This window comes from Zootoca vivipara, chromosome 8 (assembly GCF_965207765.1).
Source record: "Zootoca vivipara chromosome 8, rZooViv2.hap1.1, whole genome shotgun sequence".
Lineage (NCBI taxonomy): Eukaryota > Metazoa > Chordata > Lepidosauria > Squamata > Lacertidae > Zootoca > Zootoca vivipara.
This window is the reverse complement of record NC_142591.1, coordinates 4942616-4962822: the sequence shown is the minus strand read 5'-3', so window position 1 is coordinate 4962822 and position 20207 is coordinate 4942616. Positions and strand designations below refer to the sequence as shown.

The 20207-nt window shown below is 41.7% G+C and overlaps 1 protein-coding gene and 1 pseudogene across 5 annotated transcripts in view; both read right to left on the bottom strand.

The window, feature by feature from the left end:
- Positions 1-20207, bottom strand: part of LOC118079302 (protocadherin gamma-C5) — a 274853-nt gene that overhangs the window by 225778 nt on the left and 28868 nt on the right. The window contains exon 1 of one of the 4 annotated variants that reach the window (XM_035103378.3): positions 12014-14597. The exons of 2 other annotated variants lie outside the window; for them this stretch is intronic. In XM_035103378.3, coding sequence (XP_034959269.1) covers positions 12014-14440 — 2427 coding nt within the window. In that variant the 5' untranslated portion in view covers positions 14441-14597. Of the gene's footprint in view, positions 1-920; positions 3345-12013; positions 14598-20207 lie in introns of those variants that run through there. One more of the 4 variants, XM_060278101.2, reaches the window with a different exon arrangement.
- Positions 5221-10690, bottom strand: LOC148684724 (protocadherin gamma-B1 pseudogene; annotated as a pseudogene). Its single transcript, XR_015951310.1, has one exon. The product of XR_015951310.1 is annotated as a protocadherin gamma-B1 pseudogene (transcript).

The window sequence follows — 20207 nt, the reverse complement described above, 5'->3', positions numbered from 1 at the left end:
CCACACCTTACCTCATGGGTGGGCCGCCCCTGGTGCTTGGCATTTCAAAGCCATTACAAGGAACAGCTCTGTCTCTGCCTAGTCTTATGTGAGAGTCTTCCCTATCCACACACCTCCCTGTCTTTGATCTTATCCTTTTAGAGGTTTGGAAAGTGGTAGGTGCACTCATGGTCCGTCATATGGAAGATTCACTTTAATCCTTGCATATGGCAGTGCTTTCTTCTGCCAGGTTACATCTTTGTTTTTTCCTTCTGCCCTACCCATCCTGGCAGAGAACATGAGAATCCACATGACATTTACTAATGGAAAAGACAGAAGATTCAGCCTAAAACTAATTGCACAAATGCACTAAATAATCTATCTTAATTCATATTCAGTTAGCATGATATATTCATTTTTCTCGATTCGGCAGATGCTAGAATATCAGTCAAACAAGTGCATAAGTATAACTCATGATTATTCTTCCTATGCACACATGTCATTCCAAAATATACCTACATCTATATGGTAAATTGCAGCCTTCTGAGACCCAGTGATTTCTGGAGAAGGAACTTAAGCATGTGGTTATCTCTCCTATGGATGGTGCCCGTAATATTGATGTTCATTAAAAAGTTGCATAGCATCAATTATATTTTTACATACCATAATATATATTTGGCAATGAGGATCAGAGAGTCGCTTTGCTACTGAGCAATATAACAGTAAAGTTAAGAAATGTAATTGAGTAAAATAATTTGTCTGTTTTATAACACAAAACAAAATTCTGAAAAACAACAACTGCAGTGTTACTAATAAATATAAAACAATGTGCTATGTATAATAACAGCCTCCAATATAGTATTGCAGGTCAGCAGATAGATGTGAAATTCACCAAGATGAGTAAGTTCATATAAAATCAAAAGATAACCTGATTAACTCACCTGGGCTATGACTGGATCACCATCATTCAAATTTAAATTTTCACCAGATATGATAGGATTGTTTACCTCACAAGTCTGTTGATTGCTCAGAGTATTGGAATAATTTGCCTTGGAAATACTAAATTGGCTTTTCTTGGAGCCTGAAGTCAAAGAAACATCATGGCAGTAGGAGTGCAGAAATGCTCGGACTCCGTCAATCCCAACAAACTGTGAGATAGGAGCCCCACTGAAATTCATACTCCCCGCCTCAAGTAGCTGAGAATTTCTCCACCTGTGCAACTTGATGGCCCCTAACACAAGGAGGAAAGTGAAGAACAAGCAGGAGACAAAAGCCACTGCAAGAACCAGGTAGAAGGTGAGGTCAGATGGAGGCTCTACAGGAGCTGAGATGCTGCTCAGGTCTGAAAGGATTGCAGGGATGGTGTCAGCCAGCACCACAGTCAGAGTGGCTGAAGCAGAGAGAGGTGGCTGCCCATTGTCCTTCACTAAAACCACCAGGCTTTGCTTGAGGGCATCTTTCTCCAGAAAGAAGCGGGCCGTCCTGATCTCTCCCGTGTGGAGCCCCAGAGTGAAGAGTCCTGGCTCAGTGGCCTTGATCAGCTGGTAGGAGAGCCAGGCATTCTGGCCAGAGTCTGCATCCACGGCCACCACCTTAGTGACCAGGTAGCCTGGCTCAGAGGAGCGAGGGGCCAGCTCTATCCCCGTGGAGCCGTCGGTGGGAGGGGAGGGGTACAGGATCTGGGGAGCATTGTCATTTTGGTCCAGGATGAAGAGAGTCACTGAGACGTTGGAGCTGAGTGGTGGAGAACCTCCATCCTGAGCCTTTACACTGAACTTAATCTCCCGAAACTCTTCATAATCAAAGGAGGTCAGAGCATATATAACCCCCGTCTCAGAGTTAATGGAGAGGTAGGAGGAGAGGCGGGAGTCACTTCTTTCGTCATCAGTGATGGAATATGTTATTCTGGCATTTTCTTCCCAGTCAATATCATTTGCTCTTAAGGAAGAGACCATTGCTCCTCTTTGGTTATTCTCCACAAAATAGAAAGTATAGTCTGTTTTTTCAAAGAGGGGTGGATTGTCATTTGTATCTAAAACATGAAGTGTGATAACTGTGACTGTAGAAAGAGGGGGGACTCCATGGTCAGTAACAGTGACAGTAATATTGAAGACTGACACCTGTTCTCTGTCAAGGGCACCATCAGTCACCAAACTGTAAAAGTTATCCATGGACTTCTTTAGCTGGAAAGGAAGGTTGCTAGGGATTGAACATGTGATTTCCCCATTGATTCCTGAATCTCGGTCTTGGACATTTAAAATGGCAATTACCGTTTGGGATGGTGAACTTTCAAGTATGGTGTTGCTGGCAAAGGTAACTGATAATTCAGGTGCATTGTCATTCAGATCCATAACAGATATCACAACTTTTGATCTGTCACTCAGTCTTCCTCCATCTTTTCCTTGTATCTCAAACACATATAAAGATGATTCCTCATAATCAAGATTCCCAATAAGGATGATTTCACCTGTTGTGGAATTTAACAGAAACATTTGGGAATCTCGCTTTGCGATTTTTTGGAAAGAGTATTTTATGTCTCCATTGATTCCTTCATCCATATCAGTCGCTCTAACTGTCAGAACTGTGGACCACTTGGGAATATTCTCATTGACACTAACTTCATAGAGAGGTTGGCTGAAAACTGGTGCATTGTCATTTGCATCAAGGACAACGATGTGGATTTGTAATGTGCCAGTCCTGATGGGATCACCTCCATCAGTAGCTGTGAGGAGCAGATCGTAAGCTGATTGTTCCTCTCTGTCCAATGACTTTTCCAATACAAGTTCAGCAAGTCTGACCCCATTTTCTTCTGTTTGCACATGCAAAGCAAAATGGCTACTGCCTGTGAGTTGGTAGCTCTGCACGGAATTTATCCCCCAATCTGGGTCTTGAGCTTCAGGAAGAGGGCTCTGGAATCCAGGTATAGATGCCTCACTGATTTCCAGCTCCTGTTCCCCTAGAGGGAAGTGGGGAGCATTATCATTTATATCTGTAATTTCCACTTCGATTCCATAAAGCTTCAGTTTGCTTTCAACAAGAACCTGAAACTTCAAAATACATTTCTCTGCCTCTCTGCAGATTTCCTCTCTATCTATTCTCTCAGATATCTGCAAATGGCCGTTGTTGTCATTCAAAGAAAAGTACTGAATCATACCTACAGGGGAAACAATGCGAAGTCCATGGTCTGGGAGCTGCTTGCCATCCATTCCCAGGTCCTTTGCAACATTCCCCACGGAAGAGCCTTTGTGCATCTCTTCTGGAATGGAGTAGTGGATCTGCCCAGAAACTGCCTTCCAAGAAAACATCATGAAAAGGCACTGGAAAATTCCCTTTCTGCAGTTCCACAGCCTCTGGATTCCTTCCATCCTTGCAGCAGGTTAAAGGCCTTTAGATTCTGGTTCAAATGATGCTGTATCCAACTCTTTTCTAAGGAAAATACACTTTCATTTCTTCTTTACACTGACGAGCAGCTTGTTCCTTCAGATTTTTTGTGCTTGTGTTTAATGGAACGGCAACTTCAATTGGGCAGGATTTCTCATTTCTCCTCCATTCTGGTGAACAGTGACACCCAGAGGCTCAAGCCCAAAGTGCAAAAACCTCAGTTTTGAAAATTAAATAAATACCATTTCACTGTACAGTAGTGTATTACTGCTATTATAAATGCAAATATACCTAGGATAACTAGATATATTTGTCCATACAGTATTCTTTATTTCTTTTCCTTAGAATTTACCCACTAAGGATAAATAAGCATGACAACTTTTGTTGTTGTAAACAAGTCGAAAAGGAGCAGGAAAGAGAAATATATTTAGGGTTCCTGCCCTACCCCATTAGTGGAAATTCTGAAATAAATTGAATTCTGGAATACTGAACTTTCTCAGCAATGTTGTTTGCTGGATATTCAAAAGATTCAATTGGGATGCAGAAAAAGGAATAGTAAGCCTCTGGTACTTCTTCTTTTCTTTGTGTCAGTGTGATGTCTGAGGATGCTTATAGTTGTAAAGTGAGGAAACTGATATGCTGGCACACAGTTTTTTCCTGCTGTTTTAATGGGGAAACAGAGTCATCCATGTGCCGAAAGGCTGACAGAGTTGTGGCATTGGCCAGTGACATTCATTGTTGTGTCACACCAAATACGCTGGTGTGCATGAAAATTAGCACAACTTGCCAGTATTTCAGTCAAAAACCACAGTTCCATAGCACAGCAGGTACCACAGTGAAAAGAACAGGACAGAAATGCGGGCATTAAAATCAGGAAAAGTAACTAATTCAATATTCTCCACAAATTTGAATGCAGCCTCTCTCCCTCCCCTATATCATAACACTGATTTACTTTTCTGGCTTATTGTAAGAGTTACACAGCACTATGTGTGAAGCGCCTTGAACATTCTAAAGTGCTGTATAAACACTAGGTATTACTGCACAGAGCAAAGAAGTAAAATGGCCACATTCTCTAATTCATTGCCACTGCTTATCTGGGCAGGGCTTTGCTTCAGTCACGGCAAGGTTAGGGCCATGCAGGTGCACCAGCAGGAATGCAAGATTGGTTGCTGACAGAAGCATACAGACCCAACCACACTGCTGCCTCATCCACAGCTCCAGCTTATCACAAACACCACTACTGTGGATAACATTCAATTGTAACTTAGAAGTGCACATGTGAAAATTGGATGTGAAACTCAGAAGAGAGCTTTATTAAAAATGAGCATGTGAGAGCTTGTTAAGCAGCAGAAGTAGGTGGTTTTTGGCCATCTTTGTTGGAGAGCTTGATGTTGTGCTTCTTGTTCTACAAGATTAAACGGCTAAAACTGAATTTGGCCATTAGCAGGAGGGACAAGACACTGAATTATCCACTAGATAATGTCAACAAATGTTCTTTTAACATTAGTCTTCATCTTTCCTAATAATACACTGGTGGTAAGCATGATCCAGCTTTAAAGTACAGCAGTTACAGGATGTGCAGATGTATGTCCTGGCCAGATTGACTCTCCATAAGAAAACATTCCATGCCAACGAGTTAAAAGGGCATCTACCATTGGTAGTTGTGACTCAATGGTCATTTGTCACCTATATTTCTACAGTATGGAAGCATGACTGGAGATGGTGTAAGTAGAAATACTAACCGCACGCTCCACGTCCACACACCTTTACATACAAACTGCTCACCACACTTAACAACTTGTCATAATCTCTAACAATATAATGCAAATACTCTTTACTGTTTAAGTACCAAGGAAAGGAATGCCAGTAATATATAAGAGAATACAGGACTTGGCCAGTGCGGGGGGGGGGGGCAGGGGATAGTTTTGGGTTCATGATACGGTCCTGTTTGGTTTAGGGTATTTGTCAATCCAGGGAACACAGTTCTTCCTTTTAATTCATTAATTGTGTTTTGCTTTTCCAGTATATACATATCTTGGAAGTGGGGGGATATGTGCATATTATTTATTTATTTAAAATAATTCTATAGTCCCCACTACACACACACACACACACACACACACACACACACAGTGTGGAATACAACATCTCTGGAACTCATGCCAAGAGAAACTCCCTTTTGATGCCACTGTTCCACACAGGTTGTACATGAGAATTTTCCATTCTACAAACAACATGCAATCACAGGACCTAAGAAATGCTTGTACAACTGATAGCTTCCATCAGTGCTCCACCACTTAATATGTTGTGCTGTTCTCACCAGACCCAAATCCCAAGCTGTGTCTGTGACCAGAACACAATATCCAAATGCTATGCAAGATTATTTGTATATATGAGAACCAAATCAAGTTATTCTTAAATGTTTAGTGATTAATTGATCCTTTACTCTCATTAAATAATCCAACCCATGAAAAACTCCACAAACACTTCCTAAAATTCAGTTGAAATTTTTTACCAATTACTAAGAAATTTACCAACTTATTTAAAGAATATGCTATGAAAGACTTTTTGGTATTCTTGTAAATTTCTTAAAGGACAGAATGTAAAAATAACTACATATTCAATTGCATTTGTACTGCAAAAATAAGAAAAGAAAAAATTAGCATTCTCTCTGCTCAGCCATCACTCTGTGGTCTTAGCACAGCACCCTGAATTACCATGCAGATGTGCACCTAGACAATTCTAACAGAGCCTCCACCATCCTGCAATGTTGTCCCTCAGTAGTTGCTGGAAAGTCCAATTAGGTGGCTCTGCAGCAGTAGCAGCTCAGTACTACTCCCTACCTACTTCCCTGGTGACATGGCCTGAACTGTCTGGAATGCCAGTTTGATAACATCCACTGTTTATAATAAAACTCTCAAACAAGTGACAACGCATCTAATTCCCTAAAAGAAACATGCAATATAACTCACCGTGCTGTCATTTTCCTTTTCAGAATTTAAATTCCCTCCACTGACCATCAAAGAAATGTCAGAGTTGCCATTGCAAAGGATGTTCTCTGCTATTTGGACAGTGGGCTGCAGGAATGTCAACTCATTCCTCCTGGATTCAGAGGACAGACCGACCTGGTAGGAATAAGGCAAAGTTCCGTCCTCATAATTTGGTGGGAATATGGCACCAGCCTTTGAATGGGGGTCAGGAATAAAGCACTGAAGGAAAGTGGGGTTCCTTGACCTTTGAAGCTTCATCAGAATGGTCAGTATCACTGTCACCAGGAACAGAAAGGACACCAAGGTCAAAGCCAATACCAAATAAAACTGCAGATCAGACTGATACTCTGAGTCATTTGGCTGGGAGTTCATTTCTGGAAGAGCCTCCTGGAAGTTCTCAGCAAACACCAAGCTCAAAGTCGTGGTGGCTGAGAGAGGAGGATGCCCATTGTCCTTCACCAGGATGACCAGCCTCTGCTTCACTGCATCTCTCTCAAGTAATGCTCGGACTGTTTGCACCTCTCCTGTGTGGGAGCCAATGCTGAAGAGTGAGGGCTCTGTGGCCTGCAGGAGATGGAAGGAGAGCCAAGCATTGTGTCCCGAATCAGAGTCCACGGCCACTACCTTTGTCACCAGATAACCCGACTCAGCTGACCGAGGCACCATCTCAAAGAAAGGTGAGCCCTCTGTTGATTGTGAAGGATACAGGATCTGCGGAGCGTTATCATTTCGATCCAAAACACATATTGTCACTGTGGCACTGCTATTGAGTGGTGGAAAACCTCCATCTTGGGCCTTCACTTGAATCTGAAACTCCCTGAATTGCTCATAGTCAAAGGAGCGTTGGGCATAGATGATCCCGGTCTCAGAGTTAATGGAAACATAGGAGGAGAGAGGCAGGTCCTTGATGTTGCTGTTAAGGATGGAGTAAGTGATTCGGGCATTGCGATCCAGATCTGGGTCAGAGGCCTTGACGTGGAAAATTGAAGTTCCAGATGGGTTGTTCTCTGGAATGTAGGCAGTATAGGAATATTTTTCAAAGGCTGGCGGGTTATCATTGATATCTGAGATCTGTATTAATACGGATTTTTGTGTGGAGAGTGGAGGTGTGCCTTTGTCTGTGGCTATGATTGTAATATTATACTCTGGAGTCCTTTCTCTGTCAAGGGCACCATCTATGAGGAGCTTGAAGTAATTATCTGAAGATGAGACTATCAGGAAAGGTACAAGCTCCTTCAGGTGACAGGTGACTTCTCCATTATCCCCAGAATCCCTGTCCTGAACTTTAATGAGAGCAATCACAGCTCCAGATGTGACATCTTCCGGAATTGGGCTGGACACGGATGTAAGGATCACATCTGGAGCATTGTCATTCTCATCAAGAACCTCAATCTCCACATTGCAATGTGCTGCCAATCCTCCTCCATCACTAGCCTGAATTATCATCACATATTTTTGTCTGTCCTCAAAATCAACACTTTTTATGAGTGCAATTGTTCCGTCTCTGGGATCCAGATGAAACTTCTGCTCGGCTGTTTCCGCTATGTCCCTGAAAGTATAAGTGATCTCAGCATATGACCCTTCATCACTGTCAGATGCTTTGACTTGAAGCACAGAGGTTCCTTTGGGTGCACTCTCCTTCAGGCTCACTTTATAGGTTGTCTGGGTGAAAACAGGGGCATTGTCATTAATATCAATAACTGTTACCACAATTTTGGCTGTTCCAGTTTTTGGAGGTTCTCCACCATCCATGGCTGTAAGGACCATGTGATGTGTGTGCTCCTTTTCTCTGTCCAGTTGTTTCTGCAATATTAACTCTGCATATTTGCCGCCATCATTGCCAGCTTGAATTTCTAGTTTGAAATATGGATTTGAGCTCAGTTGATAATTCTGGAGGGAGTTCATTCCAATATCATCATCTTCAGCATATCCAAGAGCAAATCGAGTTCCTGGCAGAGTAGATTCACTCCATTTAAGCTCAATATTTTCATTCCGGAAATGTGGGACATTATCATTAATGTCCTGGATAAAAATATTTACGTGGAAAATATTCAAAGGATTGTGTGCCACAACTTCTAATTTGAGGACACAAGTAGATGATTTCCCACAAATCTCTTCCCGGTCTATCCTCTCATTCACATACAGGTTGCCATTTTGTTCATTCAAATCAAAGAATTGCTTTTCTGAAGAAATCCCAAGCTTGCGCTTTGACAGCTCTCTGATATCCAACCCCAGATCTTTAGCAAGGTTCCCCACAAAGGAGCCCTGCTCTGCTTCCTCTGGAACTGAATACTGAACCTGCTCAGACACTACCTGGCAGCAGAACACAGACCAGAATATGAACAGAAACAGTACTTGCCTCTTGGTGATGTCCCTTGTTCTCTCTGCCTGCTTTACCTCCATCACATCCATTTCATTTCCTGATTTCTCCTCCTCCTTCACTTCAGTTTTCAAGACTCCCAGTACACTTAAGTGAGATAATAGAAATATTGTTCTTTTGAGCTGATCCTTGGGAAACTGAGAGCTTTCCTTTCTTAAGCAGCTTTTAAAATAAAAGCTTTTCCTTTCTGCTTCACTGATGTGTTAAGAGAGAGAGAGACTGCTCCAAGAGCCTCACAAATGCTGAGCCATGGCTGCTCCCACGTTGTCCAACAGTGACACTCTGAGTCCACATGGGGAACTGTATTTGCTGATATTCATGCTTATAATTCTATATTGCTATTTCCCCCTGATCTATATGGAGAACTGAGAATGACTAAAAATTCTTTCACTGGTTGTCCAAATGTACTTTAGTATTGCTTGATTAGTAGTTCCATAAGCTTAATTCAGATTTGCTTTTCTTTGCATAGAAACTGTTGTTTTAATATTTTTATTGTTTTTGCTGGTAGATGATAATGTCACTTTGGGATGTCTTTGATGTTGCATAAACACAAGCAATTGTCAGCAGAAGAAAACCATGCAATAATTCAGAAAGCCTATATCTCTGCCTAGGGGTGCCATACATTTGGATTTCCCTGGACGTTACTGGGATTTCAAAGGCGGAATTGACATCTGCGGGGGGGATTTCCAAAAGGTGGCGCTTTGTCCTTAATCTTCTGCAAATCAATTGCAAAATCACGGTTTTCGGGGCGTTTTTATCTAGAAAAAGCTCAACAACTTTCAGGTTTTCCTAAAAACAATTGTGGGGTGCCCTGGCAACCCTATCCCTGCCAGAATTCAGGTGATTTGGCCTTTATTTAATTATGAACTTGTTTAGGAAATTTAAATTTTGTATTTTGTTCTGTCTTTAAGATTTTGGTGCATTGTGTGCTTTATTTCTGTTCTGTTGGCCATAATAAAATGCTGGAAAAGGAGTTTAAATTCACTTTAGCACAGGATAACGCTTTCATTCTTTAGTCTTATGCATATTCATTTGACATTTTTCTCATATGTTCGTAATCTTCCCTGTGGCGTCTGGCTGGCCACTGCTGCACTAGAGGAAGTTTTGGGTGATACATCTTTCCTTACGATTCTGTGTGATGATTCCCAATTCCTTAGGTGGTGAATTATTCAATATTCTCCCTTAGACTTTTTTTGGATGCTTTTCAATGGTATTTCCCATATGATCCTTTTGAATAATTGGTTTTTCATTTCTGTTTTCATAGTATTGGTATGTAATTCTATACAACCTTTGCTAGTAAGATTTTATTACAGTTTTTACATTGCAATCCTATACCAACTTACCTGGGTATAAACTCCATTGAAGTCAATGAAACATATCTGAAGATAAAAGTTTTGTTAGATGTATTACGTTTTTGGATTGCTTTGGCACATGTGGAAGTTTACTGTAATTAATCAGGAATGTTTATGACATGAAGAAAAAGCTTCTACACAAGTGCATTCAAAGTGTGCACTACTCTGCCAGAATTTCAGTTTGTCAGACTGTAAACTGAAATGCAATAATTAATTGTGGTAGTAGTAGTAGTAGTAACAATAGTAGTTTTGAACTGAGAACTTTCTTTTCTGTCATTATTGTATCAGTGCAGAGCCATTCCGCAGGTTTTGAGTGATAAGAAACTTTATTTAGGGGATCTAAGATATATCCAGAACTGCTTGTATCCACTCTTGACTTAAATGCAATCATAGATTCGGAATGATTTCGTAACATTCTATCAGTCTTATTGTTGGTATTAATTTGATAGGTTGAATGCTTATTGCCTGAAAACGTGGAGTTATCAGTGAATAGTAACACCATTGTTCAATATAGAAAAATTAGCTAAATACATAGACTAAAACACAATGCATACACATAACAAAATGAATCTATATTTGACTAATGACCCAGTCCAGCAAGGTAGATTAGAGGATGGATGTCTCCTTCTAGCACAGGCATCTCCAAACTCGACCCTCTGGATGTTTTTGGGACTACAACTCCCATCATCCCTAGCTAGCAGGACCAGTGGTCAGGGATGATGGGAATTGTAGTCCCAAAACATTTGGGGGCCTGTTCTAGCACATGGCTCCTGATATGGGATTGGGAACTGTAATGAAGACAGAATAGGGTAGCTATTTCAGCATGCAATTCCCACCAGCACTCAAAGTGCATATAGCAACACCCCCTTTCCTTCCAGGCTTAGAGGTACTTTATGCCTACTGTGATCAATTATTACTTGCACATAACTAGACACAAGCTACACCTTTTTAAGAATAGTGGTTGGCAAAGAGAACCAGAAGATCATGTTACCACAGGAAAATGTATTTATTTGTTCAAAATAGGTTCACCTCAGCTTTTAGTCCAGGGACTTCCAAAGCACATCACAACTTGAATGAAATCAACCAACCAACCAACAGGGAGGTGGAAGAAGTAATTGACAGTGTAATTGAACATAGAGGTCTTCACAGCCTGTCAGTTAATGAGGAGGGCAATCAGACTTCCCAGGGGGGAGGCATTACAGAACAGAACAGGGGGCCAGAAGTAATCTGCCAGGGGCCGTATGCAGATGCTGGGCAAGACAAAAGCCAGTGGTGGACAGGGCTGAAGCCGAATGTGGGCACAGTCGGGGGAGGGGCCAAGACAAAAGGGCCACCCCTTCCCCCCCTCTTTCTGCTATCTTCTTTCCCCCTCTTTTCCCCTCCTTGCGACTCACCAAAGTGAGAATACCACCCACTGTGCCTTCTGGCATGTGTCTCAGCCAATCAGACCTTCAGTTGCCATGTTTCAAACAGTGAAAATCCAGACAGAAAAGTTGTTGGGCAAGATCGCAACTGCCAACATGGGCTGCCATGCGTCCAGATTTTCCCTAACATTTTTCCGATTTCTGCCCAGATGATGCTGACAAATTCTGGATATGTCTAGGAAATTCTGGACATATGGCAAACCGAAAGAACACAGAGCAAGGCCTATGATGAGAAATAAAAACAGTGGGCAGGCTGGTTTGTGTAGGTAGTTTGTTCAAACCACAGTAAAGCAGCCTTCAGGAATGCACCCTTAGCTTTAACTAAACACGCAAGGGAAGGGCCTCGGGAAGAGATGTGCAATCTACACCATGCTGTGGGTCTTCTTAGTCTCCCATTCCTGGATGGTGATTGCCTGAGCCAGGAAACCTTTTGTACTCAGGAAAGTTTCCTATGCATTTTAGAATACTGAGAGATCAAATGGGAAGTATTGAAATTTATGTGCTCACCTGATGGATTGCTGCCTCCTCTGTAACTGTGTTAGAATCACCTATGAGTAACACAGAGCCTGGCTTATCAGGAACCTGTTGTGGTGTCAAAGTATTGGTACAGCTTCCGATTGGGAAAAGAATCTGACTTTTCCGAGAGCCTGAAGTCAGTGAAACCTCATGGCAATAAGACTGAAGAAATGCCCGGACTCCATCAATCCCCACAAACTGGGAGATGGGAGCACCATCAAAATGCACACTTCCATTGTCACACAACTGAGAATTTTTCCACCTGTGAAGTCTGAGTGCCAATAACACAAGGAGGAAGGCGAGGAACAAGCAGGAGACAAAAGCCACTGCAGTCACCAAGTAGAAGGTGAGATCTGACTGTGGGTCTTCAGATACCGGGATGCTGCTCATATCAGTCAGCATGTCAGGGATGCTGTCAGCCAAGACCACAGTAACAGTGACTGAAGCCGACATTGGAGGCTGCCCATTGTCCTTGACTAAAACCACCAGGCTTTGCTTGAGGGCATCTTTCTCCAGAAAGAAGCGGGCCGTCCTGATCTCTCCCGTGTGGAGCCCCAGAGTGAAGAGCCCTGGCTCGGTGGCCTTGATCAGCTGGTAGGAGAGCCAGGCATTCTGGCCAGAGTCCGCATCCACGGCCACCACCTTAGTGACCAGGTAGCCTGGCTCAGAGGAGCGAGGGGCCAGCTCTATCCCCGTGGAGCCATCGGTGGGAGGGGAGGGGTACAGGATCTGGGGAGCATTGTCATTCTGATCCAGGATGAAGAGTGTCACTGAGACGTTGGAGCTGAGTGGTGGAGAACCTCCGTCCTGAGCCTTGACCAGGAACTTCATCTCCCTGATCTCTTCATAGTCAAAAGAACACAGAGCATAGATGACCCCTGTTTCAGAGTTAATGGAGAGGTAGGAGGAGAGAGGGGAGCCAGTCACTTGACTTTCTATGATGGAATAAGTTATTCTGGAGTTCTCTTCCCAGTCTGGATCATTTGCATTTAGAGAAAAGATGGATGCTCCTCTCTGATTATTTTCCATGAAAAATGACTTGTAATCTGATCTTGCAAAGTGAGGTGGGTTATCATTTGTGTCTAAAATGCGCAGAGCTATGATGGTGGCTGTAGAAAGAGAAGGCATTCCATGATCAGTTACTGTGATGGTGATGTTGTAGTTTGCCACTTGTTCTCTGTCAAGGGGGCCATCTGTCACCAAAGTATAAAAGTTGTCTATGGATTGTTTTAGCTGAAACGGGAGGTTTCTGGGAATTGTGCATGTGACCTCACTATTGATTCCAGAATCTTGATCTTCTACATTTATAATAGCAATAACTGTTCCAGTTGATGAGTTCTCATGAATGGAGTTGGTCAGAAAGGTCACAGTTAATTCTGGCGCATTGTCATTCAGATCTGTGACTATGATCACAACCTTGGACCTGTCACTTAGACCACCGCCATCCATGGCTTGCACCTCAAATTCATAGTAGGATGATGTCTCAAAGTCCAAGTTTCCCATGAGGGTTATTATGCCAGTTGTTGAATTTAAAAGAAACATTTGTGAGTCCTTTATTGTGGGTTTTTTGAAGGAGTATTTCACCTCTCCATTGATTCCTTCATCCAGATCAGTGGCTCTGACTGCACAGACTATGGACCCTTTGGGAATGTTCTCCTCAATGCTGATTTCATACACTGGTTGGCTAAAAATTGGTGCATTGTCATTTACATCTAAAACAATGACTTGAATTTGAGCAGTGCCAGTCCTGACAGGATCACCCCCATCCATAGCCATAAGAATTAGATCATAAACTTGCTGTTCCTCTCTGTCCAAAGATTTTTCCAGCACCAGCTCAGCATGTTTGGGGCCATTTTCTCCTGTTTGAACATCCAGAGAAAAATGGATGCTTCCTGTGAGTTGGTAATTCTGAACAGAATTTATCCCCAGATCTGGATCAGTAGCATCAGGCAGAGGAAACCGAGACCCTATTATAGATATTTCATTAATTTTCACCTCCAGTTCTCCTGGAGGAAAGTGGGGAGCATTATCGTTTATATCAGTAACTTCCACTTCAACTCCATAAAGTTTTCTTTTACTCTCAACAATAACCTGAAAATTTAATTTGCACTTCTCTGCCCATGCACAAATTTCTTCTCTGTCAATTCTCTCAGTGGTTTGTAAGTGACCACTGTTGTAGTTCAAAGTAAAATACTGAATCATACCTGTTCTGGTAAGAATCCGGAGCTCACGGTTAGAAAGATTATTTCCATCCATTCCTAGATCCTTTGCAATATTTCCCACAAAAGAGCCTTTCTGCATCTCCTCTGGAATGGAATAATGAAGTTGTGCAGAAACTGTCTTCAAAATGAACATCAATACGAGGCATTGCAACAAGATTGTCTCTTTCCAGCTCCATTGCTTCTGATTTTCTCCCATTTTCTTGCAACAGGATAAATGCCACTTATTCTGGCTCAGACGTTTTTGAGTATGAAATAAATGCTGTTGTTTTTTATTTAAAGTTGCTGCTATTGCACTCCCTGCAATGTCTGTGCAAGTATGGTCATGCAGATATTTTCTGTTTATACATTACCGGTAGAGAATTTATGGAACTCCCAGTGTGTTCTATAGCCAAATTGGTGAACAGCGACACCCAGAGGCTCAATTGAAAATTATAGATCATTTTAACATAATATTACTTTGCCTAGACAATCTGAATCAGGGATGTGATGTACTGAAAGTTCCACATCCTGTTTAATAGACCCAAGCGATATGGCAATGCAATCTCATTATCTTCATCTGGAGTACTTTAAAAAAGATGATACTTTTTTCCCTGTGCTTGTAATGGGTATTAATATGTGGGGTGTTAATTGCATTAGGAGGTTTGCATTCATTATCTATTAATATAGTCATGTAAGTTGGGTTTATTACATGTTTTATAAAGCACCCCAGGCTTATCTGCACTTAGGGTAGCAAGGTGCTCACTCAGAGAGGCTGCTTTAAATGTTTCAACAGTGCATGTGCTTATTCATAAGAGAACTGCACTGTGTAGAGGACCGTGGCCTTATGTACTTAGCAGCCCCATTCTCTTTTAGTCCACCTTCCTCTCACACCTGCTATGCTCTGGTGAGTGAATTTTAAAGTGGAAAGGAGGGCAGGTGAGACTATTGGAGCTGGGGTGTAGCTTTTTAGGAGTGATGAGGGTTTGCTGCTGTTGTTGCTGTTGGTTTTTTGTATCTTTATTTTAGATCTTGTGATTTATGTAGAAACTGTTCAGTTTGGTTGTGTTTCATGGTTTTTTTAATCAGTTCCATGTGTTATTTATTGTTTATGACTACTTTTGTTATGTTGTAGTTATGTATTTTTTTATGTTGTAAGCCACCTTGAACATGGTTTGAACTGTGGAAAGGAGGCATACAAATAAAATAATGTATGTATGTGTGTGTTGGTAGAGGAAGACATCAGAAAGCACAGCAGTTTCAGTCTCCCTCAGTATCTCAAGAGCAATTAAGAGGTTTGAGCAATTCATGGTAAATTATTTAAATATAAAGCCCTGAATAACTCCGGGCCTTGTTTTCTGAAAGAACTCCTGTCCCTATATACATCTGGTGGATCAATAAGCAAAATTGTCAAGGAGTTCAAGCAACCCCTTCTATGAAGAAAACTTGCAGCTCTTGGGAATTTTTAGTTTAGAGAATAGGTGGGTAATAGGTGACATGATAGAAGTTTATATAATTACTAGCTGGCCCGGCCACGCATTGCTGTGGCTCATCCGTGTGATTCCCCCCACCCTGTGCCAATCCATGACGTATCCTGCCCCCTCCTCCCCTCACCCCCAGCGTATCCCTGTGATTCCTCCCACCCTGTCCCGACCCATGACGTATGACGCCCCCTCCTCCCCCAACCCCCGGCTCATCCCTGTGACTGGTCCCACCATGTCCTGACCTATCCCATCCCCTCCCCTCCTCCCCCCAACCCCCAGCCAGGAGAGTCAGTACCTCCATTTGGCCTAGTCTGTAAAGGCTTCAGCCTAGTATGTAAATGGGAGCTGAGGTGCTGTTGAGAGGGAAGGTTTTATAGGTACAGTACCAGTGTAGCCGCCACTAGAGTGCGCTGGTTTGCAACCTGGTTCTGTTCCCAGCATGCACTTTCGTCTGAGTGGTGTGTTTTGAAACACAGGGTTTTGGGTTTTTTACCTGGCACAGATGTGACATCTGTCTTTGAAAATGGTACAGGGTCACTCTCATATTCGAATGCGGCATTGTGTCAAAATTTGAACGCAATCGGCCAAGCGGTTTTGGTGAAAAGTGGATACTAACGGACATGGCCAATTTACATTTTTATATATAGAGATGCAAAACACTAGAGCACAGGGACATCCAGTGAAGCTGAATGTTGGAAGATTCAGAACAGATAAAAGGAACTAAGTCTTCAAGCAGCGCATAGTTAAATGAAAGAACTCAAGCCCACAGGAGGCAGTGATGACCACTGATGACTTTAAAAGAGGATTAGAAGAATTCATGGAGGAAAGGGCTATTGGAGGCTATTACCCATAATGGTTATGCTCTGCCTCTACAGTTGGAGGCAGTAATGCTTTTGAATACCAATTGCTGGAAACCACAGGATGGGATGGTGCTTTTGAGCTCAGGTCCTATTTGTAGGTTTCCCACAAGTATCTGGTTGACCACTGAACTGCATGGCTATTGGCCCAGTCCAGCAGGTTCTTCTTATGAAATCATACTATGTTCTTATAAAGTCGCAGTATTTTGCTGCTGATTCAGGGCTTGGAAAGGGTGTCGTGGATCACAATGGAACATACACTGAGTCAAGAGTTTATGTGATGGTTATCTTTTCAGTTAACAATTCCTAGATGACTTACCTAATCTTTTCTTGTTCTCTAACCATTGGATCTGGAAAGAACGGTTCTCAAAATTTGCCCTTCCGATATCACATGATGTTTTAAATCCACCATCCATTATTTAATAATGAAGATAGAATAAAAATATTTGGACAATGGGAACAGGTGTGGATTTTTTTGGCTCAAAGATTTTTATACAGTACAACCCCTGAGTTACAGCAAAAAACTGACTGTGGTGCCAAGTAATTGGTTCACAATACAAATGATCCAAATACATGCATTACATACAGTGGAACCTCAGTTTATGAACACCTCGGTTTATGAATTTTCAGTTTATGAACGCCGCGGACCCATCTGGAACGGATTAATTCACTTTCCATTACTTTCAATGGGAAAGTTCGCTTCAGTTTATGAACACTTCAGTTTATGAACAGACTTCCAGAACCAATTACACCCATGTTTCAGGTTAAGTACGCTTCAGGTTGAGTACTCCGCGGACCCGTCTGGAACGGATTAATCCACTTTCCATTACTTTCAATGGAAAAGTTTGCTTCAGTTTATGAACGCTTCAGTTTATGAACAGACTTCCAGAACCAATTGTGTTCATAAACCGAGGTACCACTGTACGTTGACTCCCACACTATGTCCACTTATAATCCATTAGGTAAAATACTTCTTTCACAAATCTACAGAGTATTAAACTCTCAAATGCTGCTACCATTCACAACTCTAAAGGCATGATGGGGAGGAAATCAGGCGACCCATTAGATGATACTTTATGGGAAGAAGTGATGGGCAACTATCAGCTCTTCAAGGCAGCAGGAGGAAGCGAACACTGAACTCAGACGTGACACTCATTCCTACCGGTACCTGAATGGCATATTTCAATATTTGAGATTTGGTTGAAATTGAGGATGGCAATTTCTAAAAGGAGAAAGTGTCATTCTACACCCACTTTCACCTCTCTGGTGCAGAAGCGTAGATAGGGGGGTGGGGGGCAGTCCGTCCCAGGTTCTATCATGGAGGGGGGTGACAAATCATCAAGGAACAATTACTGCCCTATTAGGGCAGTTCCTTAGAAACTATTTTTTTTAAAAAAAATGCTTGCTCCAAAGGTCTTATCTTACTACACTAGGAATTATATAGCTATACAGTGGGACCTCGACTTACGAGCTCCTCGACATCCGACATTTTCGACTTACGAGCGAAAAAAGTGGCCGCACGCTTACGATTTTTCCGACATCCGAACGGAAAACCATTTGCGGCTAGATGTGGTTTCCTTGACTTACGAGTTTTTAGATGCGGTTTCCTTCGACTTACGAATTCTTCCGTTTCCAATGCATTCCTATGGGAAACTCGACTTACGAAGTTTTCGACCTACGAGTCTGCATTCGGAACGGATTAAATTCATAAGTCGAGGCCCCACTGTATATGAAATTTCATGCATATCAATTAATATATTGACCCTCCTCCACGAAAATAGCTGTTTACTTGGCTGTTTTGCTATGTTGTGAAGGCTGAAATTTCAATTCAGTGGAGTACTTACTGTTCCCAACCCTAACCCTGTGGAAAGCCATCTAATTAGACTTTAATTTGATTTTGACACATGTTTTTAGGAGATAATTTAATTATTGTTTGATTTTATACCAATGTTATGTATCTGATGTTAGCCGCCCTGAGCCCGACTTCGGCCGGGGAGGGCAGGATATAAATAAAAGTTTATTATTATTATTACTTATTTTATTATTATTCCTTTGTAAGAAAATATGAAATAATGTAATACCATTTTTGCAGGTAAAAAATAATAATCAATGTGGGGGGCAGTGACAAGAAATTTTTCGCACCGGGTACCACCTGACCTTCCTACGCCTCTGCTCGGGTGGCCGTCCTTGGCTTGGTGCCACATAGCAATTCATGTTCTTCTGCTCATGTCACTTCACAGCACCCACCACCCAATGGTGTTCTGAGGAAGGGCTGGTTGTGTTGTCACATCCTGCAAGTGCAGCACCACATGGTACAATTACTGTAAGTAGGTAGAGAGATAACTTTTAATCTTGTTGGGAATCATCACCATCAGGAGCAGGAGTAGAAGTAGTTCATTGTGTATTCGGGTTTTAATAAAGGGAAGGTTAGCTTTGGCTATTGTTTTTTCATTCCTGCCATTTGTTTATTCAAAAATCTCCAAGCTGATTTTCTCCCCCTATCTTTCCATGAATGAGAATACAGTGGTACCCCGCAGGACGAATGCCTCATGCAATGAAAAACTCGCAAGACGAAAGCATTTTGCGTTGCGCGATGCGTCTCACAAGACAAAGTTTCCTATAGCTGCGCTTCGCAAGACGAATAGGAACACATTAATTAAATGGGTAAACCGGGTAAATGGTAAACCACACTTCACAAGACAAAATTTTCACTATATGAAGCGACTCGCAGAACGAATTAATTTCATCTTGCAAGGTACCACTGTACAACCAGGGAGGCTTGTTTTCAGCAAACAGCAGGAAGAGAAAGAGGCAGTAGTCCTTTGTACTTCCACTTACAACCTCCAAGTCTGCTTTTTGAGTTAAGAGAAAAAGCTCACCTAAAGATTGTTGTTGTGTATTATCTCCTGTACAATAACTAGGCTGACTCTTTCTGAAGTCTTCTTTTCCCAAAATACTATAGTGTTTTATCAAATAGGGTATTTTGCAGCCAAGATTATGGTGTCCTTTGGTATTAGTTGATATTACATATTTCTTAGTATTTGGGGGGGGGGGTTTCTCTGTACCAATATTCATAGAATCATAGAGTTGGAAGGAACCTCGGCCCTTAGATTAAGAGTCTCATGCTCTACTGACTAAGATATATTGACAATCATTGTCATTGAAAATGTTATGTTTTACACTTATTTCTCCGTGTTTAGCCTATTAGTCAAAGCTAGAAGTTGTGATGCATGCTATCTATAATATTTTAGTATTCTTGATACTGCTTGCCCACCTTTGGCCTGAATCTGTTCCATTGTATTAATTTTAATTCCTCCTGCTCCTCCCCACCCTAAAATTAATTAAATTTGTATATTATTTAAGTATTGAATTAGAACTGTTAGGGGAGAAGGGAAAGAGAAACCTGGTTACACATTCCTTTAATAATGCAACTTTACCAAATCAACATGGAGTTAATTAGGTCCAGGTTTCTGAATTCTTCTTAATTTTTTTTGTGTGTGTAAGGGTTGGTAACTGTCTTTACTAACTCACTGAAATTAGAAGAAACATTTTAATATATATATAATAGTATCCATGCTCCATATTCCCAAATCTAGTAACAAATGTCCCAGGATTTAGCCTTAGTGTTAGGCACAGAATATTGATA